The sequence below is a fragment of the Aotus nancymaae genome, unplaced genomic scaffold (assembly GCF_030222135.1).
Source record: "Aotus nancymaae isolate 86718 unplaced genomic scaffold, 86718_ANA_hifiasm-v0.15.2.pri h1tg000012l, whole genome shotgun sequence".
NCBI classification, from domain to species: domain Eukaryota; kingdom Metazoa; phylum Chordata; class Mammalia; order Primates; family Aotidae; genus Aotus; species Aotus nancymaae.
This window is the reverse complement of record NW_026988423.1, coordinates 41,649,725-41,676,535: the sequence shown is the minus strand read 5'-3', so window position 1 is coordinate 41,676,535 and position 26,811 is coordinate 41,649,725. Positions and strand designations below refer to the sequence as shown.

The 26,811-nt window shown below is 43.0% G+C and overlaps 1 protein-coding gene across 3 annotated transcripts in view; it reads right to left on the bottom strand.

Moving 5' to 3' along the window:
- Positions 1–26,811, bottom strand: part of LOC105714933 (S-adenosyl-L-methionine-dependent tRNA 4-demethylwyosine synthase TYW1) — a 257,762-nt gene that overhangs the window by 120,511 nt on the left and 110,440 nt on the right. For all 3 annotated transcript variants that reach the window (XM_012449092.2, XM_012449091.3, XM_012449093.3), the window contains exon 12: positions 12,368–12,545. In XM_012449092.2, the coding sequence (XP_012304515.1) occupies positions 12,368–12,545 (178 nt within the window). The remainder of the gene's footprint in view (positions 1–12,367; positions 12,546–26,811) is intronic.

Here is a 26,811-nt window from a genome sequence, read left to right as displayed (position 1 = left end):
TGAGACAGGGTTTCTCCATGTTGGTCAGCCTGGTTTCGAACTCCCAACCTCAGGTGATCTGCCCACCTCAGCCTCCCAAAGTGACTGGGATTATAGGCATGAGCCACCGTGCCCAGACAGCCTCTGGTTATTTTTTAAATGACTGGAAACAATTCCTAATGCATTGAAAACATTGAATTACTTAAAATTCAATGTAAAATAAAATATGATCTAAGTTCAGGTCTGACAACATCAGCCCAGCACAATTAGAGGGGCTCTCTGATCGCACTTTCCCACCCACATATTCTGCCAGCCACGTTGGGTCTGCACAGCTAGGCCACCTCCCTCCATCCATTCACTGACAGAAAACCTCTAAGGAGCAAGAAAGAATCCCAAAAGCTCAGGCCTTATTCGAAAGACACAGAGTCACACCTAGGCTTCCAACAGTGGGAATGGGTTTCATGTCAAGCCCTGAGTGGCAAACAATGACCCATTTGGGGAACTTTAAGCAGTGCAGACCTAAAACAGCAGCAACCTCGTAATTACACAGAAGAAAAAAATGCAGTTTCCATGAACACCACTCACTCTCCACTTCTCTCAAATTCACTTCTTCGCTTCATAATTTCATTCCTACCTAGTACATTTCTAGTAGGTCCTTCTAGTAGGCCTTTCCCCCGGCCCCAGTCCCCAGACAGGGTCTCATTCTCATCAGGCTGCAGTGCAGTGGTGCAATCACAGCTCACTGCAGTCTCAATCTCCCCGGCTCAAGCGACCCTCCTATCTCAGTGTCTCAATGGGACCACACGCATGTGCCGCTACACCTGGCTAATTTTTTAAATTTTTCTGTAGAGAAAGGGGCCCCACTATGTTACCCAGGCTGGTCTGGAACTCCTGGGCTCAGGCGATCCACCTACCTCAGCCTCCCAAAGTGTTGGAATTAGCAGTGTGAGCCACTGTGCCCCACCCTACTAGATTTCTCACAAGTTATACATTAAACCTAGATTGCACTTTTTCTTTTTTGAGGCGGGGTCTCATTCTGTCACCCAGGCTGGAGTACAGTGGTGCGATCTCAGCTCACTGAAACCTCCCAGGTTTCAAGATTCTCCTGCCTCAGCCTCTCAAGTAGCTGGGATTACAGGCGTGCCCCACCACCATGCTGGGCTAATTTTTGTATTTTTAGTAGAGACAGGGTTTCACCATGTTACCCAGGCTGGTCTCAAACTCCTGACCTCAAGTGATCCGCCCGCTTTGGCCTCCCAAAGTGCTGGGATTACAGGTGTGAGCCACTGTGCCCAGCCTAGACTGTACTTTTTCTAAAGCCTCTCCCCTTCTCCCTTCAAATGGGTCTCATAATTCATTCTCTTCAGTAAATTTAGAACTAGAAGAAAGAAATACCCCCTTAATAATCCTCTGATCAAATTCTCCCAATATTCTTTTTCTATAACGATTCCACAATTTATTCCACACTGCCCCCTAGAAATTTATGCACTTTTTGTTTCAAAGTCCATGTATTTTTAAAAAATGAAGATATCATTCACATGCCATACAATTCACCACTTTAAGATGGTTTATGTGCTTTATAGATGTATCAGCAGCAGCCTTATCAATCTTTGAGTGTAAGATCTTGAAGAGCAAAAATCCTATTTTTCTTTTTATCCAGCCACACAGGCAGACACTAAAGCTACTTTTTAGGAGATATTGTCAATTTCAGCAGACAGAATTTTTAAGGGAATACAGGCCAAACAGATGCTTGCAATGATGTAGCTTAGTGACGTAGAAAAATCAGAAGTGTCTAGACTTCTATTCACTTTCATTAAAAGTAGAGAGGCTCTGACCAAATGTAGGAAAGAGGTGACGAAGATGCTGGCAGGCTCTCGTGCCTTAATGTCCCTGCAGCACCGATGTACTAAGGGAATCCTTCAAAGTTCAGGCAATGGGTCACGACTGAGCAAAGCACATTAATTACTGAAAATGTAAAACAAAAGCATCAGTAATAACAGCATTCTGTCTCATCACTCCTTTGCTGGGCGCCTCTTTAATAAAAGACAAGCTATATTTCCTTAACTGGATTTTTCTTTTACAAAAAAAAAAAAAAGAAGACTATCTTAATGGTTACTACTGGCTATCATCATCTGACTAAACAGGACTTTGTCAAAAGCTTCCTGATGCAAAATGAGAACTGTCCTGACCTTTTCTATGCTTCCATAACTGCTTAAGATTATGAACAGTACATTCCAAAGGCCATACTTCTTTTATAAACCTCTATCATTTACAAAATAGGAAGCCCTGGACACTGACACTACCAGTAAGGAATTCTAGTCAATACTGGATGTCTGAGACGCTACTCCCAAGGAAGTCTAGAGATCTCTTGTTAAGGAGCAGAGGGAGAATGGAGAGGAGGAAAAGGTCCCTAGGAACTGCAGAGCTCATTTTGAAGAGGCTCAAAATTAGCAAAGACAGCTTTGGAGATATTTTCCGAGCTTTAGGGACCTTATTTCTGTCTACCACTGGTCTCTATTCACCCAGAAAAGACAATGAGGGTCCCAGGAGGGTCACTTACCTGTCTCTATTCTACATGGAGATAACAAATGTTCCCCAAAAGCAAAAGAGTCTTACATCATCAAAATCATCATAATTCTTCTTGTATCCGAGGATCTCAAGGCACTGCTGGGAGTCATTAAAAAGAATATTCTCTGCTCCCCAGAAAAAGAGACAATATTTAAGACAGATAACCTTAAGCCCAATCCTCTGTAAAAATGCCCAAGGATTCTTGGTATGAGTATTGTAAGGGCCCTTCGTCTTAATTTCAAATCTCTGAGTTAAGAATTATCATATATAAAAATGTGCTGACGAACATAAAACTCCCTCCCCATGTTTCCTTTCTGTAGAGACCATCAGGCCTCATTCTATCTTCTGAACCTTGGAAGGTAGAATGAGGCCTGACAATATCTGCAGAAAGAAAAAAAAAAGAAGAGACATTTATGTTTGTTAGAAATCCAAGTAAATAGTGACTTTGAAGCTCCTCCTTGGGATAAAAAAATAACCAGAGTGACCCAAACATCCAGTGATATTAAAACCTAAATCTCTAAGACAATCTGGGGCTATCAGAGCAAGCCAAATAGCTCAGGAGGAAGTGAGGAGGAGAGTGAATGAGGAGGAAAGAATTATTTACCACTCACTGAGCCAGGCACACTCTGCTGTGTGCTTTACTCTTCATCAGTTTAGTTCACTGAATCATCACAATAAGACAACCATGCATTTGCTACTTAGGCCCATTTTAGAGATGATGAAGCTGAGGTTCAAGAGGCTAAGGATCTCTAAATAATAAGCATCAGGGCAGGCACAGTGGCTCATACCTGTAATCCCTAGCACTTTGAGAGGCTGAGGCGGGCGGATCATCTGAGGTCAGGAATTCGAGACCAGTCTGGCCAACATGGTGAAACCCTGTCTCTACTAAAAATACAAAAATTAGCCGGGCATGATGGCAGGCACCTATAATTCCAGCTACTCAAAAGGCTGAGGCACAAGAATCGCTTGAACCCGGGAGGCAGAGGTTGAAGGGAGCTGAGATCACACCACGGCACTCCAGCCTGGGCAACAAAGCGAGACTCCCTCTGAAAGGAAAAAAGGAAGGGAAAAAAGGAAGGAAAGGAAGGGAAGGAGAAGGAGGGGAGGGGAGGAAGGGGAGGAAGGAAGGAAGCAAGCAAGGAAGGAAGGAAGGGAGGGAGGGAGGGAGGGAGGGAGGGAGGGAAAAAGAAAAAGAATAAGTGTCAAGGAGATTCAAGCCCAGAGATGACTCCAGAGCCTTTCTCCTAACCCTGCGCCATGATGGCAAAATCCACAGTGTGGCTCAGTGTTCAGGTCCCAGCAATTACAAGTAACAAACAGTATTCCATACAGTGAAAAATCCAAGAGAATACGGATGATCTGTGACATGCAGATTCTGACTGCAAAGTCCTAAGAGAAGTCAAAACAACAAGTCCTCGGGAAGAAATTCTGAAAATTCCTTTCACACATGGGCTTATCTATTTCACTCAATAGTTATTCAGGGACTGCTATAAACTGGACACTGGGTCCAAGAGGCTCAGTCCTCAATACTTACATTCTGGAGGGAACAGGTGAGAGTCTCACCACGTACTCAGCGCCATGACTAAGGTGGGGAAAATGCAAAGGGAATAAATGGAGCAGTGAGCTGGTTTTGCTTGGCAAAATCATAGAAAAGATGTAACAATGTCAAAGTCAAAGCTGATCTCTGAAGGACACAGAGGTCATTAGGAAGATAATGAGATCATTTCCAGGGATGTCCAAAGAGGAAGAGCAAAGGCCTGCAGCTGTGAGATACAGCAGCATAAAGGAATCGCAGACTACCCCACGGCTCTAACACGGCAAATGGAACTGGGGTATACCTGCAGCCAGGTCTCACGTCTTGCCATGGTTAGCTTTGGCTTACTGCAGATTTATGTAGCCAGTGACACAATCAGATCAGTGCTCACCAAAGTGGCTCCAGTGTGATGGATGGATTAAAAAGGCAGCAGAGTGTGCTGCTCTGCATCTGGCTCCCCTGTGCCCCCACTTATCACCAATCCGACAACCTCTTAACCACAATTATAACATCCAAAAAGCTCTAAAAACCGTAAGGTTGTTTCTCTAAGTTTGGAGACAAACTCACTTGGAAGTAAAATCTGACTTACAAGGCTGTTTGTCTTCTTCACTTTTCTTCTTCTTTTTTTTTTTTTAAAGACAGTCTTGCTCTGTCACCCAGGCTAGAGTACAGAGGCACGATCTCGGCTCACCACAACCTCCACCTCCCGGGTTCAAGAGATTCTCCCATCTCAGCCTCCAAAGTAGCTGGTTCCACAGACAGGTACCACCAAGCCTGGCTAATTTTTGTATTTTTTGGTAGAGATGGAGTTTCGCCATGCTGGCCAGGCTGGTCTTAAACTCCTGACCTCAGGTGACCTGCCTGCCTCAGCCTCCCAAAGTGCTGATATTACAGGTGTGAGCCACCATGCCTGGCCTAATTTTTCCATTTCTGTGAATAAGCATACTTTATTGTAGAACTAATTACGTGTGTGGCTCTACAACAGAGTGTTTTATGAAACATCTGCCTCAGCCTCCCGAGTAGCTGGGAATACAGGCGTCCGTCACCATGCCCAGCTAATCATTATTATTATTATTTTTTTTTTAGTAGAGATAGGGTTTCACCATATTGGCCAGGCTGGTCTGGAATTCCTGACCTTGTGATCCACCTGCCTCAGCCTCCCAAAGTGCTGGGATTACAGGCGTGAGCCACCGCGCCCAGCCTCCTGTGGGTTTTTTTAAAGTAAAAACTAGACTTTTAAAAAAAATTTATTTATTTTTTGAGGCAAGGTCTCACTTTGCCCCCCAGGCTAGAGTGCAGTGGCATGATCACGGCACACTGCAATCTTGAATTCCTGAGCTCAAGCAATCCTCCCGCCTCAGCATCCTCAGTAGCTGGGACTACAGGCATGCACCAAAAGACTTGGCTAATTTTTAAATTTTTTGTAGAGACAGGGTCTTGCTATGTTGCCCAGGCCAGTCTCAAACTCCTAGCCTCAAACAATCCTCCTGCCTCAGCCATCCAAAGTGCTGGGATGACAGACATGAGCCACTGTGCCTGGCCATTATTTTAAATAATATTAGTGGCAACTCTGGAAATCAGATACCTCTCAACCCAGGTTTGTTTAGTTTGGTTTTGGGGATATTGTTTTGGTTGTTTCTTGGTTTTCTTTTGCTGTTGTGTTTGTTGTCACTGAAATAATTTGGTAAATTCAATATTCATTGTTGTATTTGGCCTCTGAAGTCTCTGTTTGGTTAGCTTAGTGGTCAGCTCATGATGGAGAGAGATGTCCTTAAATGCTTCCAACTGGTAAGCCTCCCAGCCTTTGTTGAGGGGCTCTGTGTTTTCGTTGGGGGATGCTTTCATCACTCAGGCAGGTGGTCTCTAACTCTGGCTTGGTTTTCACTGCCTGCTTGCTCAGGAAGAGCTAAGAGCACAGGGTCTTCTCAAGTCTTCTCTGACAAGCCCATCGCCCTGATCACGTGAGTGGTGTTAGAGATTCCCAGGAATACGATGGAGCTTTTCAAAGTCCCCTGTGACACCTCATGGCCCAGCTTTTCCTTTAACATTTGTTGGTGAGCTTCTTGTTTGCCCTAGCTGTTACTACCACTTCAGGCAGCTTTGTGAAGCTAAACAATCGTCTATAATTGTTTACATGAAACATCAGAGGAAGGCTTTTTGCACCAGACAAACTTGAGTCACTTCAAACAAAGACAACCCCTGTGAGAGGTATGCCATACAAGTCATATAGAATGACAGTTTTCCAGGAATGAGACTTTGAAGGGGTCCCCACTCTGTTTTGCCCCCTCTCACGGCTGCCAGGCTGCTGGTTTTCACTGTGGTTGTGAGTGGCTGGTTTTCAAGGCTACTGTAAGAGCTAGGAAAGTGAGAACAGAATAGAGCAAGTTAACATCACAAAGCTCACTGTTCTTACTGAGATGCAGCCACTTTTTCATAAATAGATGCTCCTCACATTGTTGTGTGCCTTTGGTTAATTTCCAAAGGTAAGAAAAAGTCTCTTGTGACCATTTTTGCCACTATTCTCATTGTTTTCATGGTGAGACAGGGTTTTTAAGATCTGTGCTCTGCTATTTCTGCTGCCATCCAACCCACATATTTTGTTTTCTTACCTATCATCATTCATCAATGTATTTTCTATTTCCAATGTAACTTCTTTTTGACCCACAAGTAAATAAGAAGTGTACTGTGTACTGCTTAAATTCCAGCATATTTTAATTATTTTTTGGTATTGATTTCTAGTTTAAGTCCATTGTGTTCAGATAATATGCTCTACATAATTTTGACACTTTTTTGAAATGTCTACAATGTTCAGCAAATGGCCATTTGGAAATTTTTCTGTGAACAAGTTCTGTGCTCTTGAAACTATCCAGGCCAGGCACAGTGGCTCAGGCTTATAATCCCAGCACTTTGGGAGGCTAAGGTGGACACATCAGCTGAGGTCAGTAGTTCGAGACCAGCCTGGTCAACATGGTGAAACGCCATTTCCTCTCAAAAATAAAAAAAAAAAAACTAGCTGGTGTGGTGGCATGCGCCTGCATTCCTAGCTACAATGGAGGCTGAGTTGGGAGAATCACTTGAACTCGGGAGGCAGAGGCTGCAGTGAGCTGAGATCCCGCCACTGCATTCCAGGCTGGGTGACGGGGTGAGATCTTGTCCCAAAAAAAAAAGAAAAAAAATCTGTACTCTAAAAGTTTCTGGTTGGAATGCTCTATTTCTGTGATATAGGTTAAATCCGGTTTATAGAGGTTCTCTAAAAGATGTGGGTGAATGTCTCAGCAAAAACTAAAGAAAACAAAACACAAAGCAAACAAAATAACAGAAACACAGAAGCAGCAGAAGAAAGAGAATAAACTTCCTGCATAGTTTCAAGAAGGTGTTCAAAAGTAAAGGGACACACGGTTGAAATTTGGGGGCAGGAGGTGTCGTTGGCATCACCGCACAGAGAAGTGTATAAGAAATGACTCCATGGAGTCTTCTGTCGCAGCAATGACATCAGCTATGAGGCTCCTCTCTGACTGCAAAGCTGAATGCACAGATGGTGCAGTGTTCTAGAACAAAGTTCTAAACTCGTAGGTCTACAGGGACCAAGGAAATAATGTGAGTCACATAAGCCACTTTTAAGGGGGTGGGGAAGTTCTTTGTGTATCAAAATGCAGATTGCATATGAAGCACACAAGAATATTCTCTCCTTACTCAAAGTGATAGGCTTTCTTCCATTTTTCTGGGACTATGTGGCCTCTCAGTCTATCTTTCATTATTTCACTTTGTTAGAAATGGTGATAGGAATTTCTCTGCTATAAGAAAATCAACCGTGCAATTCCTCTGACAGGTGGCAGATGACACTCAGCCTCAGGGCTGAGGAAAGAGCAAGATGGGAGGCGTGTGGGAAGCTGAAAAGAACAGGGCTTCATGGAAACATAACTACTCCTTGGCTCTTGACAACTTCTGCCAGAGCATCTTCTTTTCAAAAGTCCAAAGTCCAGATTTTATATAAAACCTCTTGATTTTTCAATGTTGGCTCCAAAAAAAAGTGTTAGACATGCTGTAGGAAAAGCAAAACCTACTTCTTATCAACTGTGGGTTTGAGACCTCTGGGCTTAAGGAGAAAATGGATTGTATATCACCTGGGCTATTCACGTAATTATAATCACCAACTGAGTTCCTGAAGAACACTGAGCCCCAGTAGGTTCAAGGTTATGCTCCTTGACAAGTGTGGTCTGTTGTGCTGTATGCAGACTGTAAATATGGCCATCGACTCCTGTCCCAGCACCCATGTGCCCTTGCCTATAGATCTGCGTGCTTCTCACTTACCTGAAGCTCCGCCACGTGAAGTAAGCAAAGGCTTGAAAGACACTCGTGCGCTGAGGCTTGCCCCCCTTGCTGCTCTTTGAAACCCTGGCACCCTGTGATCAAGTGCAGCATAGCTGCTGAGGGATGAGAGGTCACACGAATAGAGGCTCCCGCGTCCAGCCCAGCCCATCATCAACCACCCAGCCCTGGCAGATTCATTCACTGAGCAATACTGAGACGAGGAAAGCCACCCAAGGCCAAAAGACTTTCAGGCTGATCTGCAGAGTTATGAGCTAAATAAATGATTGTTAGTTAGAGCCACACATTTTGAGGTGGGTGGCTGCAGCAAAAGAGAACTGACACATGTTAAAATATATTGGTACGTTCCTATGAAGATACGGCTTTTCTCCTGTATAATCAACACCAGGCCTATTAACATGAAGTGTGCTACACATTCTTGTCACTTTTATTAACCTCTGTTTTGACAAACAAAAGCATAAAGCTACTTAGAAAGCAAAAGCTTTCTCATTTGCCTAAGGTTTGCTTCTACACAGCAACCACAACCAATATCTGGCTCTCCCATAAATCCTGGAGGATCATTCACTGTGAAAACTCCTCTCAGGGGCAGAACTGTCAGTAAAGAGTCTCATACAATTTGGCTCTGTCCCCACCCAAATCTTATGTTGAATTGTAATCCTTAATGTTGGAGAAGGGGCCTGGTGGGACGTGGTTGGATGATGGGGACTTTCCCCTTGCTATTCTCATGATAATGAGTGAGTTCTCATGAGACCTGGCTGTTTAAAAGTGTGTAACACATCCCCCTTCTTTCTCACCCTCCTGCTCCACTGTGTGAAGATGTGCCTGCTTCCCCTTTGCCTTCCACCATGATTGTAAGTTTCCTGAGACCTCCCTTGCCATGCCTCCTAAACAGCCTGCAAAACTGTGAGCCAATTAAACCTCTTTCATCACAAATTACCCCGTCTCACTTAGCTCCTTACAGCAATGCGAGAACAGACTAACACACAGTCATATATGCTTTGGAGCTGGAGGGAAGACTGAAACTCTTTTAGGGAAAGGTTTGGTACCCTGAAAAAGCCACCAGCCTGAATATAATGCAGACCAATTGACAAAGTCAAGACTCCCCTCAAAAGATACCAGAGTATAGGTGGTATTGCAGCTACTTAGAAAAAAAAATATTTTTTAATTAAAAAAAGTAAAAAATAAACAGGCCACTCAACCACCCAGAGAGCATTATTACCTCCTACTGTATGTGTAAGGTCAGAAGCCCCTCCCAGGTTTAAATTAAACCTGTTGAGTGTTGAGCCACCCTTCTTGTTGCTCTCCTCTTTCTTTAATTCTTATAGTGTGCTCAAAGATGAAACGGTTGTAAGAGACTCAGCTAATAGCTGAACTGTATGAGCTGACTTGCTGTCTAGAATTAGCATTATCAACATTAAAGGAAACTTCCAAAATACATGGCCTGTGTTCTATTAGTTCATCTACAGCCTTATTCTTCTGAAAGAAATTAAGACACCAGAGACAACTGGTATTTTGTTTCCTCCTAATTCACAGAAATAAGGAAGATTATTTCCTCGTAGAGAACTTTTTCTTTCTATTTTCTCTTGTGATATGGGGGACGGCGGGGAGAGTCTTTAGTTTAATTCAGAGAGGCCTCAAGTCCTGAAAGTATTAGTTTAAAAGTAAAGGCTATCTCAAGACTATCTTGTTCCACTGCTCTGTAATCCAGAGTGTTTGAAACTTGTGGTCTTATGACACATCATGGTATCCAGCATGGCAATTTTCATCATTCTGTTTTTGACGTTTTTTTCTGGATAATTCAAATCTTTCATTGGGAAAATGTGGGGGCAGGAGGTTGCCTTATACTTAGAACTTCCTAACATTTGGGCACACACATTATTCCCAAGCCAGGAGGAAGCTCTGTTTCAGAAAAAGGTAAACTGAAAGATTACGCCCTCAACCCATGTCTACCAGACTCCCATGAGAGGAAATTCTTCCCATATCCTAGCAGTAATCTGTAGATCTCAGACTTGGTTTTGTTCTTCTCTTTCTGAATAGCTTTTTCAACGGATAACAAAGACATGCCCCCTTTTTCAGATCTGAATCTAGAATGGCTACTTTCTACATATTCTGTCTTGCGCCAGGGAAGGACATAATGTAAAAGATACAACACAATTTCCATGCCTATTCCCTGAAGCACAGCACACTTCGTATTAGGAGCTTCAAGCATGCTTTAGAAACCCAGTAACATAACCTCCATTTCCCAAGCATTCCTTCTTTCTTGATGATTCCTGATAGAGTAAGCCCATCCACTTTTTAAACTCACTTTCAGGAGTTCCTCCAATCCTGCCACCTCACTTCTTCCTTTTTGTCTCCCTCCTCGTTTACCAATCAGGTTTAGTAAATGAGGAAACATTTCTTTGGAACCATATGTCATCATAACTCATTTGTTTGTTGAAGACGGCAATCAAGACTAGTACTAACATCTTGTCGTTTGCCATAGTCCCTCTGCAGGCTTGAGAACACTCACCAGCAAGAGAGGGAAAGACTCAATAACATCTACCAAATGTGCCCAGCATTTTGCTGGACATTTTCAAGTAAATATCTTATTTCATAATTTTCCTCAATCCATGATGGCATTACCTCAACCCATGATGGCATTCACAGAAATTAAAATTTAATAATACTTTTGGCACAATAGTGTGTGCCTAGTCCCAGTATGACACAGAAACAGATCATTTCCCCAGAGGCCCCAGGAGATGCCTTTGATCATCCCTATCAGGAGAGCCCTCCCTTAAGCCATCCAACCCAACCTCATCATCCTAATACCTAACCTGACCCTTCCTTATAAGAGCCCTCTGCCATTATGGGACCCCATAATCCTAGCAATCAACATGGCTGGAACTTTCAGTGTAATTACCTAGTCCTCTTTGCTAGCCTCTCAGAGCCACACAAGCAGGTCGTCAACCATACCTAGCAATCCTTCAACAGCATCTTTTTTTAAGACTCCCTCATTTGCACTGACTTACTTGCTCCCTTGTAACTCTGACCTAAGCAAACACAATAATCTCCTATCTAGGTTCCTGCTCCTTCTTGTCTCTCCCATTTTATACCATGCTGGCAGATTGCTCTGCAGGAAGCAAGATCTTTCTAAAGAACTGCATTTGAAGTCCCAGACCATCTAGTCCCAACCTTCCCAACTTGACTTCCACCTGCCACTCTCTTTCACACACTCTGTGGTCTGAATAAACTACATGTATGTAACGGTTATCACAAATACCCCAACTCCACATCTTTCTCGGGAAGTTCCTTATTAGCAAAATATAGTTTCCTACTTTCTCAAGTACCAATCCCAAACAAAGATAAAAATTAGGCCAGGCACAGTGGCTTATGCCTGTAATCCCAGCACTTTGAGAGGCTGAGGCAGGAGGATCACTTGAGGTCAGGAGTTGGAGACCACACTGACCAACAAGGTGAAAGCTCACCTCTATTAAAAATCCAAAAAAAAAAAAAAGAGAAAAGAAAAAAATTAGCCAGACGTGGTGCTAGGCATCTGTAGTCCCAGCTACTCAGGAGGCTGAGGAAGGAGAATCACTTGAACCCGGGAGGCGGAGGTTGCAGTGAGTCACAATTGCACCACTGCAGTCCAGCCTGGGACAAAGAGTGAGACTCCAACTCCAAAAAAAAAATTAAATGACAGCTTCTCTGAAAAGTTTTACCCTGCCTCTCCCATTTGGAAAAAAAATCATTCTCTTTTTGAATTCCCCTTGTGAGTTATCTGTGCCTCTATTCTTTTTACTAATGTTTTTGTCCCTAACAGAATGGATTTTGAAGGGCAGGACCATCTTCACCTTCCAAAGCCCAACATTTGTATGTAGTAAGTAATTAATCCTGTTCGAATGGATTAATGCCTATTACTTTTACTTTGCAGTAAAACACAGATTCAAGCAGCATCTCTGCACAGGCTGGACAACTCACCTGATTTCTGCAGGGAACTGTGCATTTGTCACCAGGAAACTGGAGATTTTACGCTGGTGGAGTAACTTCAAAAAGCTGTTGATCTCTGGGTACATGATTGGCTCTCCCACGAGGGACAATGCGCAGTGCTTTACCGTCAGTCCTTCTTCAAAGCGCTCTGCTATGACACCCGGGACTCCTGGAGAAGACAGTGAAAAGGACCCAGCTACATAAGGCAGATAGAGGATGTCACTTACATTTTTCCAAAGATGATTTTATAGGGTAAATTCATTTTTGATGCCAGTTAAAGAATACAAAACAAAGGCCAAAGGGCAGGGTGGGACTAGAACTATTAAATCAGAAAAATCAGTCAGTAACCTCATTCTTAGTTTTGGTACTAGTGAAGCTACATCAATACAAGCAGGCAAAACTAGCTTTGTTAGCTAATTATTTGTAGTGCAGAGTAAGTCCCTTTGCATAATTTGCTTAGCTTTGCATTCTGTCATGTTGATCTAAGAAAATGAACTCAGTATATCTGCATAAGAACAAGCCTGTTCTAGACCAATCATTGCCCCAAGCATTCCTCAAGTATCTAGAGGTGGGAAAGTAAAAGTAGTTGGTCCAAAGCTGTATAGGAGAGAAAAAGAAGACCCCTCTCATTCTCATCTTTGGCTTCACACTGGAGTCATGAGGAGCTTCAAATAACACTGCCGCAGACCAGGCGCAGTGGCTTACACCTGTGACCCCAGCACTTTGGGAGGTCAAGGCAGGAGGACTGCTTGAGACCAGGAGTTCAAAACTAGCCTGGGCAATATTATGAGACCTTGTATCAACTAAAAATTTTTAAAAAACAAAAATTAGCCGGGCATGGTGGCGTTTGCCTGTGGTCCCAACTGCTTGGGAGGCTGAGGTGGGAGGATCAATTGAGTCTGGGAGGTTGAGGCTGCAGTGAACCACAATCATGCCACTTGACAGAGCAAGACTGTCTGAAAAAAACAAAATAGGCTGGGCGCAGAGCCTCACACCTGTAATCCCAGCACTTTGGGAGGCTGAGGGCGGGCAGATCACTTGAGGTCAGCAGTTCGAGACCAGCCTGGCAACATGGTGAAAAACCCCGTCTTTACTAAAAAATTACAAAAACTAGCTAGGTGTGGTGGTGGGCGCTTGTAATTCCAGCTACTTGGGAGGCTGAAGCAGGAGAAATGCTTGAACCCAGGAGGTGGAGGTTGCAGTGAGCCAAGATCGCACCACTGCACTCCAGCCCGGGCCACAGAATGAGACTCTGTCTCAAAAAAATAAATACTGCCGCCTAGGTCCACCTCCAAAGAGTCTGTTTCATCGGAGTGCATGCAAGCCTGGACAACGGGTTTTATTAAAGCTTCTCAGGTGGTTGTTACGTATAGCCAAGGCTGGAAGCCACTGCATAAAACCAGAGGGCCCCAAACCTGTCTGCACATTGCAATCACTTTGGAATCTTAAAATTCCCAAAATCCAGGCCACAGCACAGACCGACTAAACGCCAATTTCTGGTGGAGGGCACAGGCAATTTGCAGTTTCTGAAACTCCCCAGGTGATTCCAACGAGTAGACAAGTTTAGCAGCCACATTTAGTACCACTGGCACACACCACTCATGCTGAATTCTAGCTGAACACTGGAATGACCCAAAGAACTTTTAAAAATCTCAATGTCCAGGCTGTGTCCCAAACACATTAAATCAGTCTCTGGGGAGGGGTCTCGGGCATCAGGATTGCTAAAGGGATCTCCGTGTGATGCCAGCATGCAGCTTGCTTTGACAGGCACTGCTCTTGACTCAACGTAGAAGGCATTCAGAGACACACTGTCCTAAAAGTCCTTCAGTCTAACAGAGAGTGTGAAAGACTTGGAAAGAGTATAAGTAGGCAAAAATACATCTCCTGAGAACACGTGGACACAGAGAGGGGCCTATCAGAGAGTGGAGGGTGGAGGAGGGAGAGGAGCAGGAAAAGTAACTCATGGGTATCAGGCTTCATACCCGGGTGATGAAATAATCTGTACAGCAAACCCCCATGACACAAGGTTACCTGCGTAACAGACCTGCACATGTACCCCTGAACTTAAAATGAAAGTTAAAACACAAAGAAAAAAATATGTATCTCCTTAACTCCTGACAGTTCTAAATCAATTATTTCTAGGTTCCTTTTGAAGAATATATTCTCTCTGCAGGACAGAGATTCCTCATGAAGCTTGGCCTGGGGGAGAAGTGTGTTCATAGGTCTTCTCCATCTCTCATTGGCCATCTTTGAAATGTAATTTTGTTAGCTGCGAACAGTAACTACCTTGAAGAATTTTTGTTGGGATTAAATGAGATAATGCACGTAAAGGCCTTAGCAGAGTGTCTGGCACACAAAAAATGCTCATTAAGGACTTGGTATTATCACCTTTATCCTGGTTTATGAAACGGATTAGATCCCAGTCACTGTCACCTTAATAACAACAAAGAACGTGGGCGAAATAAAGTTCAATTTCACTGCTCAGTTGTGCCTCAGTGTTCAGAAAGTGATTTTATTTTACACACAGTGTTCCGCCAGACCCCTACTGACTTCAACAGGGATAGCACCATGAGTGAGAGGCTGGCAAAGAGATTCAGAGTCAATGAACAAGACACAGGGTTTTTGTTGTTTTGAGATGGAATCTCACACTGTCACCCGGGGAAGGAGTGCAATGGCGCGATCTCGGCTCACTGCAACCTGTGCATCCCAGGTTCATGCGATTCTCCTGCCTCAGCCTCCCGAGTAGCTGGGATTACAGGGGCACACCACCAGGCCTGGCTAATTTTTTTTTTTTTTTTTTTTTTTTTTTGTAAAGACAGGGTTTCACCATGTTGGCCAGACTGGTCTCGAACTCCTGACCTCATCATTGGCCCGCCTCGGCCTCCCCAAATGCTGGGATTACAGGTTTGAGCCACTGCACCTAGCCGAGATGTAGGGTTTACTGAAGGGACTCAGAAACAGGACAGTCCAGTGGCAGTGTGCTGCGCAGGAGAACCACAATTGCTTGTAAAAAGCATACAGTTCAGTCAGGCGCATCACTTGAGGTCAGGTTCAAAACCAGGTTGGCCAACATGGTGAAGCCCCCCATCTCTACTAAAAATACAAAAATTAGCCAGGCATAGTCCCAGCTACTTGGGAGGCTGAGGCAGAAGAATCACTTGAACCCAGAAAGCAGAGGTTGCAGTGAGCCAAGACTGCACCACTGCACTCCAGCTTGAGTGACAGAGCAAGACCTTGTCTTCAAAAAAAAAAAAAAAAAAAAAAAAAAAACCATGCAGTTTATACAGCATTTTCAGTTAGTACCTTCCCCCAGCAATCTCCACTGGCATCCCTTTATTTAACCCAAAACAAAGGGCCTTGATCCCCTCTATGACCTGCATTCCACAGGAAGGGCTAGGGATTCAGATGTTCCTCACAGCCAAAATAAAACCTTCACAGAAAAAAACTAAGAGAATGAATCCCGGGGTTGGCCACTCATGGATCTCCCAAGCTCGGAGCTCAGAACACACATTCTTCTTAGAACATACAGTCATTCTCAGGGTATACTTAAGTTAAGTTATTGGCGTCAGGTGTGACACACACACACACACACACACACACTTTCTCTCTCTCCCTTCCACCTTAGAAATAAAGTGCAAGTAACATGAAAAAACACTCAACATCCCTAATCATCATTTGCAGAGGAATGCAAATTAAAACTACAATGGGATGTCATCTTATACCAGACAGAATAGCTATTATTAAAAAGCAAAACAACAGCAGATATTGGCGTAGATGCAGAGAAAAGGGAATGCTTATACACTATTGCTGGGAATTAGTTCAGCCTCTATAGAGAGACTTCTCAAAGAACTAAAAACAGAACTACCATTCAACCCACCAATCCCACTAGTGGAAAAGAATTCATATTTTAAAAAACACCTGTACTCACTCGTATGTTCATCACAGCACTACTGACAATAGCTAAAGTCAAGAAACCAACCTAAGTGTCCATCAACAGGTGACTGGATAAGAAAATGTGGTACAAGTACACCATGGAATACTATGCAGCCATAAAAAGAATGCATTCATGTCCTTTGCAGGAACATGGATGGAGCTGGAGGCCATCATCCTAGGCGAACTAAAAGACAGAACGTTACATATCACACGTTCTCACTTTTAAGTGGGAGCCAACCAATGGATACACATGGACATAAAGATGGAAATAACAGACACTAGAGACTCCAAAAGGGGATGGGACAGGGTGAGAGTTGAAAAAATACCTATCATGTACAGTGTTCACTATCTGAGTAAAGGGTACGCGAGAAGCCCGATTCCCAGCAGTACACAATACACCGATGTAAAAACATGCACATGTACCCCCAATGTAAAATAATAAATGCAAGTAAACACCCAAGAGATCAAATCAACAGAGTACAGACCAAAATGAAAACCATCTCAATGTGACAGCTGACGTCTTCTTTTATGACTATCTAACTAACTGCAATTATAAGAATGTATTTCATGTCAGTATTTTTGGATGGATGAGTAATTTTTTAGGTTACTGAAATCTAAGATCTTAACTCAACTGAAACAAAGTTTTTAAATAAAATTTGATCCTTAAGCTCATTCTATGTTGTCAAGACAACTCAGCATTAAGCATAACATTTCCTTTTCAAATGCATACCATTAACTATAATCAGCCCCATGAGCAGCTGAGTAGAAAGGCAGGTTGAACCTGAACTCCAAAACCAACCTAAAACGCAGAAAGTGGAAGGAGTATCCGCCAGGCCCTGGCCACTGGGATTCAGATGCCCTGGGTTCACACTCTGGCTCCACCACGAAGCTAGTCTGTATGCTGGTTGAGCCTCTCCAAGCCCATTCCCTGATCTTTAAAATGGGGGTTTTACACACACACATACAGCAATTCTAACAATTAAATGAAATAAGCTACATGAAATACTTAATGGGGTGCCAGGCCAAGCATATAAACATTCAAACTGTGCTTGCTGCAAATGTTTTTATTTTGTGACCTGAAAAATAAATTCAATTATTATTATTTTTTAGACAGGGTGTCCCTCTGTTACCCAGGCTGGAATATAGTGATATGATCAAGCTGACTGCAGCCTCAATCTCCTGGGCTCAAGTGATCCTCCCACCTCCGCCTCCTCAGTAGCTGGGACCACAGGCATGTGCCACCATACTAGGCTAATTTCTTTTTAATTTTTGGTAAATAAGAAGTTTTGCCATGTTGCTCAGGCTGGTCTCAAACTCCTGAGCTCAAGCAATCCTCCCAGCTCGGCCTCCCAAAGTGCTGGGATTACAGGCATGAGCCACTACACCCAGCAAATTATTTTAGTTAATTTAAATTAAATGGTAATTCCATACCATTAAACATGTATATATAGATCACCTCCTATGTGGTAACTACCACTTGAGGAGATCTTTCTCTCAATAAATAAAACAGAGACAGGTATGTGTCCCTGTGGAGTTTACATTCCAGCAAGTGAGATACAAACATTAAAAATTAAACATAACAATCAATCAATTCTGTAACAGAAGAGTCCAACAGAATTTTCCACAATGATGGAAATGTTCTCTTTCTTCACTAATACAGAAGCCACTAGCCACATGTGACTACTGAGCACTTGAAATGTGGCTAATGTGAATGGGAAAGTGAATTTTTAATTTCATTTAATGTTCACTAATTTAAACGGGCCACATGTGTTACTAATGGCTGCCACGTTGGATACGTATTTCCATAATATAACAGAAAGTGATAAGAACATGGAGAAGAAGAGGAAGAGCAGGGCAGTGAAGATGTGGGATGGCAAGAGGAAAAAAAGGCAGGCTGCCCCGTCACTCAGGCTGGTCAGGACAAAAGGAAGGTCTAGTTGGAGGAGGTGAGGGAGTGGACCAAGAGGGCAGAGGGAAGAGCACTCCAGACGGAGGAAAGACTCTGAGGTGGGAGTCTGCCTGATTACGTGCAGGGAACCTGAGTGACGTGGTAGCCAATGCAGCATTCTGAGAAGAGGGTGGCATAAACTGATCTTTGTTTAAAGTAGATCACATCGGGTTCTACATTGAGAACAGAGGGGCAAGGAGTGAGGATAATTGGCCAACAGACTTTAATATAATATAAAAAGGAAACTGTGGCCTGGACCAAGGTGGACAGTGGAGGTGGCACCATAGTGGAGGTGGCAAAGTCAATCAGCTGGCTCTACTATGAAGGTATTGTAACCGGGGTCATGTGACATGGGGGAGGCTTGGCTCCCTCCCTGATGGGATGTGCCCTGAGGTTCTTGGGCTCTCACTCACACAAGAATAGGGAAGAGGACCCTGGCGGCTTGGTACTATTGTTCAAGTAAGTATCAAACTGAAAGAGCTTTGAAGAAAAGCGATTTATTAGGCAGAGAGAGAGAAAGAGAAATAGAGAGAGAGAGAGAGAGAGAGAGCACACACCCATGCTGCCACGGGAGGGGATCCAGAATTGGAGTCCCTATAGGTAAGGTAGTAGGGGGATTTTAACCCTGGAGTTACTCCCGCCCTATTCAAGTTCTTGCCCAGTGAGAGGAGCCTTTCCACACTTCCTCCGGAATGAGTGATCTTCAACTCTGATATTGGATTGGTTGCCTGGCTCACAATCAAAGCCTCCTCCCTCGGAGCTTTTGGAGGGCTTTCTAAACAAAGGAAGCTCACCTGGGCTTTCTACCCAGCCTGCGGGCGGTAAAGTTAGACAAAGAACTCAAGGTTTCCGGATGGGGAGGTGGATGGAGGCATGGCACTGGGAAGTTCTTGCCTCTAAAACCAGTCCCTTGTGGACCTGGGAAGAGAAGTTAATATAGTCCCTCAGTATCGCCAAGAGGGATTTTCAAATGGATTGGATGTAGGGTATAAGAGAGTGAGAGGGGTCGATGATTCCTACAAAGATCTTGGCCAGAGCAACATAGCTGCAGTCAGCTCAGACAAAGAAAGCCTTGGGAGTAACAAGACAGGGAGGAGGACCACGGACTGAGTCCCATGACACCCACAGTTCTAGGGAGAGGAACAGGGATCAAAACGGACACTACACCACAGAGCAGCCAGGGAGGAAGGGAGGAAACCTAAGAGCAAAGACACCAAAAGACACCAATGCCATCTTTTCCAGAACCCAGAAATAAAAATATCATAATCTATTCGTACAGTTAGACAATCACAAAAACAAACAAAATCCAAAACAAAACAAATCAAAAATTCCTGATGATGAACTTTCTAAAGTTATCCTGATTGTCTCACAACTAAGGCATTGAGAAGCATACGTCAAGCCTTGGTTGTCCCCTTCCTAAGAGCACATTTCTATTTCCTGCTGTCCACCAGAGGCTGTTACAGTGGCCCTTCCAAAAACAAGGGCTGAACGTCATGTCTTCTTGCACTGTCCTCATGGAAATATGACAGAAATTGAAACAGCCTCTAAATTTCTAATGGGAAGCATTCCTGGAGAAAAGAGAGACAGTCCAGGGAACAAGAGACACAGGACATTTCAACAGCAGATCTATAGTGCTGTCTCCCATTGTCCCGTGCGCGCGCGCACACACACAGACAGACACACACACACACACACACACACACACACACACACAATCTTAACCCTTTCACAACTAAACTCTGCTTTGTTATTCTAATTCTTTGGATTTTTTGGTTAAGCAAGTTTATCTGACATTTCTCTGATCCTAAACAGCTTCCTCATCTTGGATAACCACAATTACAGTCAGCAGATTAACTAACAAGCATACTTCACCTCATTGAAAGATGACAAGGCCAGAACTTAAGATCCCGAAATTTTCATCTTATGCCATAGCAATATACCAAATAAGACACAAATAAACATGATGTAATGCTCAGTATATATTATTCCTATTTCTAAAGTTTGAGCCGAACAGAAATAAAACATTCTCTTCTTTCATCTCATAACAATGCAGTTCCTGGCCAAAAATCTTCCCAACAACCCATCCTGGCTAAAAGTCATAAATAATATCTGTTTGATATAGATACTCCATTTGAGGTTTTCATAAATAAGTTTCAGAAAACAGTTAACAGGTGTTGTTCTCTTCCCCACCTCTACATTTTCTTTATGATGTGTGTGTTAGCATACCTAGTTTGTGAAAAGCATCTGTTGGAGATATTTTATTTCTTGCAATACTTTGCTTCTAGCCTAAAGTATAGATAAAAACATCTAGTAATAAATGATGTCTGTTTCATCTTTGCAACTTCAGTACCGAGTACAATCCTAATAAAGACTGTGCAGCGCCAGTTAGAATGGCAATCATCAAAAAATCTGGAGACAACAGATGCTGGAGAGGATGTGGAGAAACAGGAACACTTTTACACTGCTGGTGGGAGCGTAAACTAGTTCAACCATTGTGGAAGACAGTGTGGCAATTCCTCAAGGACCTAGAAATAGAAATTCCATTTGACCCAGCAATCCCATTACTGGGTATGTATCCAAAGGATTATAAATCATTCTATTATAAAGACACATGCACATGTATGTTCACTGTGGCACCGTTTACAACAGCAAAGACGTGGAACCAACTCAAATGCCCACTGATGATAGACTGGACAGGGAAAATGTGGCACATATACACCATGGAATACTATGCAGCCATCTAAAATGAAGAATTCGTGTCCTTTGTAGGGACATGGATGAACCTGGAAACCATCATTCTCAGCAAACTGACACAAGAACAGAAAATCAAACACCACATGTTGTCACTCATAGGCGGGTGTTGAACAATGAGAACACATAGAAACAGGGAGGGGAGCATCACACACTGGGGTCTGTCGGGGGGAACTAGGGGAGGGACAGCGGGGGGTGGGGAGTTGGGGAGGGATAACATGGGGAGAAATGCCAGAAATGGGTGATGGGGAGGAAGGCAGCAAACCACATTGCCATGTATGTACCTACTATGCAACAATCTTACATGTTCTTCACATGTACCCCAAAACCTAAAACGCAATAAAATATATATTAAAAAAAAAAAAAGAATGTGTAATCACTTGATATTTGCTGAACGGATGGAAAAGTGAGCTAAAGAAACCTCAGCCCTATTTCCTGGGAACAATTTCTCCCTGCCATGGTAGTACTTAAAAGAGGGCAGGCAACATTTTGAATAGATGCTGAGTGGCACTGGAATTCTGACCCACTTTTAATCAACATAAAGTTAATTTTGTATGTATATAAAAGGAAAGCTAATAAAGGCCACGAAAAGAAAGATATTTTTATAACTCAGTGAAATAACTGAAAAGACAATGATTGCTCTCAGAATTAAGAACACAAGGCCAGGCACAGTGGCTCATGCCTGTAATCTCAGCACATTGGGAGGCCAAGCTGAGTGGATCACCTGAGGTCGGGAGTTCAAGACCAGTCTAAATAACATGGAAAAACCCTGTCTCTACTAAAAATACAAAATTAGCCAGGCATGGTGGCGCATGCCTATAATCCCAGCTCTCGGGCTGAGGCAGGAGAATCGCTTAAAACCAGGAGGTGGAGGTTGCATTGAGCTGATCGTGCCACTGCACTCCAGCCTGGATAACAAGAGCAAAACTCCATCTCAAAAACAAAACTAAACAAAACAAAGAAGCATTGAAAACATCAGGGATTATCTTCCAAAGCTGCTCAGGACTGGCCACTTAGCTCCAGTTGGGGAACTCTGACAATAAACAACGATCCCCACAGCCAGTTCCACCTTACACACAACTGAACCAGACCCAGGAGAGACAGCAGGCGTTCTTCCTAATAGGGCAGGAACTCACACTAGAAAGCAAAGGACTCCAGGCCAGAGTGAGGGAAATGATTAATGAGCTAAGAGTGGACCTCCAAAAAGAGGCCAAAGTGGAGATATCCAGAATATCACCAACTACGAAAGAAATGCATTCAAGCCTCTGAAAATTGCCTATAATTGCCAATTTATACAACAATTCTGTTTGCAAGCATTTCTGTTTAAGCCTGAAATTTGTATTCCCACAGATACAATATTATTAAAATAAAAATTAAGGCCGGGTGCAGTGGTTCACACCTGTAATCCCGGCACTTTGGGAGGCTGAGGCTGAAGGACTGCTTGAGCCCAGGAGTTTGAGATCAGACTGGGAAATACAGCAAGACCCCCATCTCTACAAAAAATTTTTAAAAAATATTAGCTGGGTGTGGTAGCATGTGGCTGTAATCCCAGCTATTTGAGAGGCTGAGGCGGGAGAATTGCTTGAACCCAGTAGTTTGAGGCTGCAGTAAGCTATGCATGCCACTGCATTCCAGCCTGAGCAACAGAATAAGGCCCTATCCCTTTAGGGTCTTTTTCAGTTGAAATGACTTGCTGCCAAGAAAACAGAAAATATAATCAATATTCTGAAGTGCTAAAATTCTATAATGCTGTCAAAGTTATCATTTTAAAAGAAATGACATAACATTTTTTTCTTTGAAATGTTACAGACTACCACCAGTTTTCTAGAAGGGCTCTGGATTCTTACAAATCATGCACTTTACCCTTTTATAATTGGGGTTTTTTCTTTTCTATTATCATATAGTTTCACAGCAAGATTCACTATGACTATTAACAGCAATAAGATAGATTTTCAAAAAGTAATGGCTTGTTTAATCTAACTTAGAACACAGAAAAGAGCATTAAACAAATAGTCACCAGGGTCCAAAAATTGCAAATTAAAGGATCTCTCATTCATTGTGAAAATGTAAAACAAATGAGAGCCAGGCACGGTGGCTCATGCTTATAACCCCAGCACTCTTGGAGGCCCAGGCAGAAGGATCATGTGAGCCCAAGAGTTCAAGACCAGCCTGAGCAATACAGGCGGGGAACATATTTCCAGAAAAAATTTTAAAATTAGCTGAGTGTGGTGGTGTGCACCTGTACTTCCAGCTACGTGGGAGGCTGAGGTGGGAGGATCACTTGAGCCCAAGAGGCAGAGTTTGCAGTGAGCCAACACACTGCCACTGCACTGCAGCCTGGGCAACAGAGCGAGACCCTGTCTCAAAATAAATAAAGTAAAATAAAAATAAAACAAATGAAGCTCCCTTATGCCTATGTGCTGGCCTGTCTACACCCACCGCACCTTCAGACATGCACTTGCTTTCTACTAGCTTAAAGAAAAATTGATCTACTAACCCGAAGAGCATCAATGCACAAATATCAACCAGTTCCACTCTGAAAATCCTTCCAGCAAATTTGTTGCTGATTAAATACACAGATGTTTTGCTGACATGGTAACATGTTACCAAATCAATCAATTCAGATATGAAAAAAAAAATCTGTTGTAGGAATTACCAGGGTAAAATAGATACTGCATAAATACCACTGTTAAGAATGAAATTGGTGGCAGTTGTTGAATTCCTTCCGTCTTATGCATCCTAATGCCTACTCAGCATCCACAGGCATGCTCTATTCTTTCTCTCTGCTATCCTGCATCCTTCATCCCTCAAGAGAATCTACATGTTCAAACTCTTTTGTTTTCCTTACACCATAAGAACCCATAGACAAACCATTTGAGATACCTGCTGATTAACATAACCCTAAGGTCACTACTGGACACCCCTTTCTGCACAGGACAAGCCCCTCACCAGGACGGGCAGACAATGAAAAACACATGCTCATGGAACTCACCTAACACATTTTATTAACATCAATAAAGTCTACCTCATGGTTTATTCATTACAAATTTCCATTTAAAGTGCATTTGCAAAAATGCTCCTGTCAGAAAAATTACTATCAAAACTCAGATCATCATTCTGTATGAAGGACATCTCAGCATAAAAAAATGAACGTCTCTTCTTCAGGGGAAGGCTGCTTCCTCCCCACAAAAATGGCCCGAGACACGGTTCATTCAGGGAGATTCCAGGATGTCCAGGAAACACACATCCTCCTTGTCATCCCATTAGCTCCTTAAGCACTCAATCAAAAAGTCAACTTCATATAAAAATAAAAATACTGGCATTTCCTGCTTCTGATACTACTATCTGTGACGATTAATTTTATGTGTCAACCTGTCTGGGCCATGGTGCCCAGATATTTGTTCAGTCATTATTTTGGATGTTTCTGTGGAGGTGTTTTTTCGATGAGATTAACATTTAAATTGGTGGGCTTTCAGTAAAGTAGACTGCCCGTCATAATGTGGATGGACCTCATCCAATCATTCGAAGGCTTTAATATAAAAAGATTGACCTGTTCCAAGCAAGAAGGAATTCTGCCAAGAGAATGCCTTTGAACTTGAACTCCCACGCTTCCTTGGTCTCCAACCTGCCAGTCAACCCATGAGATCCTGAACTTGCTGAGCCTTGACAAATAGGTGAGCCAACTCCTAAAAATGAATGAATGAATCCCAATCTCAGTCTCTCTTTCACTCTCTACACACATGCACACGCATGCACACACACACACATACTCATTGGTTCTATTTTTCTGGAGAACTCTAACACACTATCCAAAGGAAAATAAGACTTTGCCTTGAAATTTATTAAAAAGACGCATAGCTTATTTGAAGATCAACAATCAATTATTAACTAAACCAACAATGAGTCTAGGAAAAGCCAGTCAAACTCTAGATGTGGGGCTTCTTAGTTCTTTACCAATAGTTTCACTTAATTTTCCAAAACACTGGTAAAAGACACTGCTTTATCCAAGTCAGAGAAAGAAATCTGTTCCCTATCTCCCACCAACAAAATATACTTGAAACTAAAAATCAAGATGAGAAATTAAAATAATCATTAGCATCTTTGTAAATGTACAAAAAAAAATTTAGCCCACACACAGATAGACACAAATACGTACAGGTCAACTTTCCCTAGAAAATTCATAAAGAATAAAAGTGTAATTATTAATTATCTTTTTTTTGGAGATGGAGTCTTGCTTTGTCACTCAGGCTGGAGTGCAGTGGCACATGAACTTGGCTCACTGCAACCTCCATCCCAGGTTCAGGTGATTCTCCTGCCTCAGCCTCCCAAGTAGCTGGAATTAAAGGTGCATGCCACCATGCCTGGCTAATTTTTGTATTTTCAGTAGAGACGGGGTGTCAGCACATTGGCCAGACTGGTCTCAAACTCCTGACGTCAGGTGATCCGCCTGCACTGGCCTCCCAAAGTCCTGGGATTACAGGCGTGAGGCACTGTACCCGGCCTACTGACTTATTATTATCTTCTATAAATTACTATTGATCATGAAACAGTATTTGCATGACTTTTATCCATTTCTCATAAAAATTTCTCACATTATTCTCATAATAATGAGAAATAAGTGTGAGTCCATTTTCATACTGCTACAAAGAACTGCCCGAGACAGAGTAATTTATAAAGTAAAAAGGTCTAATTAACTCGCAGTTCAGTATGGCTGGGGAGGCCTCAGTAAATTTACAATCACAGCAGAAGGCAAAGGAGAAGCAAGGTACCTTCTTCACAAGGCAGCAGGAAGGAGAAGTGCAGAGCAAAGTGGGAAGAGCGCCTCATAAAACCATCAGATCTCGTGAGAACTCACTATCACGAGAACACCAGAGGGGAAAGGGCCCCCCATGATTCTCTTCCTTGACACATAGGGATTACAGAGATTACAATTCAAGATGAGATTTGGGTGATGGGGACAAAGTCTAGCCATAACAAGTGGTAAGGAGTATTGTAATATTATGAATGAGTGGCCAGAACAGAACAAATTTCCTTACATAAAAGAATCACCTGATCTTCAGAATGCTAATTACTAGGGTTTCTAAAGACTCCCAGATGTGCTGTTAACGCCCTAAGAGTGCCTATATCAAAAGAGCCTTGGCTGGGAGGGACTATTTTTTAATGGTTGCATATGACAGAAAAGAATAATACAGGAGAGAAGGAGTCACCAGTGGTAGGCAGAGACCAGAGCATACAGATTCAACAGGGAACCTAACAAATCTCGATTTGTCGCCTTCAGCTATTGCTTTATGAAGCCGTCACAGGTAGAGTAGTGGCTCTCAAAGTGCGGTCCCCAGGTCACCAACATCAACACCAACCAGAAACCTGTTAGAAATGCACATTCTCGGGTGGCTCACACCTGTAATCCCAGCACTTTGGGAGGCCAAGGCGGGTGAACGGCTTGAGTCCAGGAGTTCGAGACCAGCCTGGGCAATACAGCTAGACCCTATCTTTACAATAAATTAGCCAGGGGTAGTGGCCTGTGCCTGTAGCACCAGCTACTCAGGGACCAAGGCTGAGGCGGGAGGATCATCTGAGCTTTGGAAGTGAAGGCTGCAGCGAGCCAAGATGGCACCACCACACTCCAGCCTGGGTGACAGAGTGAGATCCTGTTTAAAAAAAAAAAAAAAAGCACATTCTTGGGCTTACTCATCCAATCTCTGGGAAAGGAGGCCAACAATCTGTTTCAACAAGCTCTCCAAATGATTCTGATGCATGATAAAGTTTGAGAACCAGTGACCTCTAGTAAAGTCAAATATTTGTT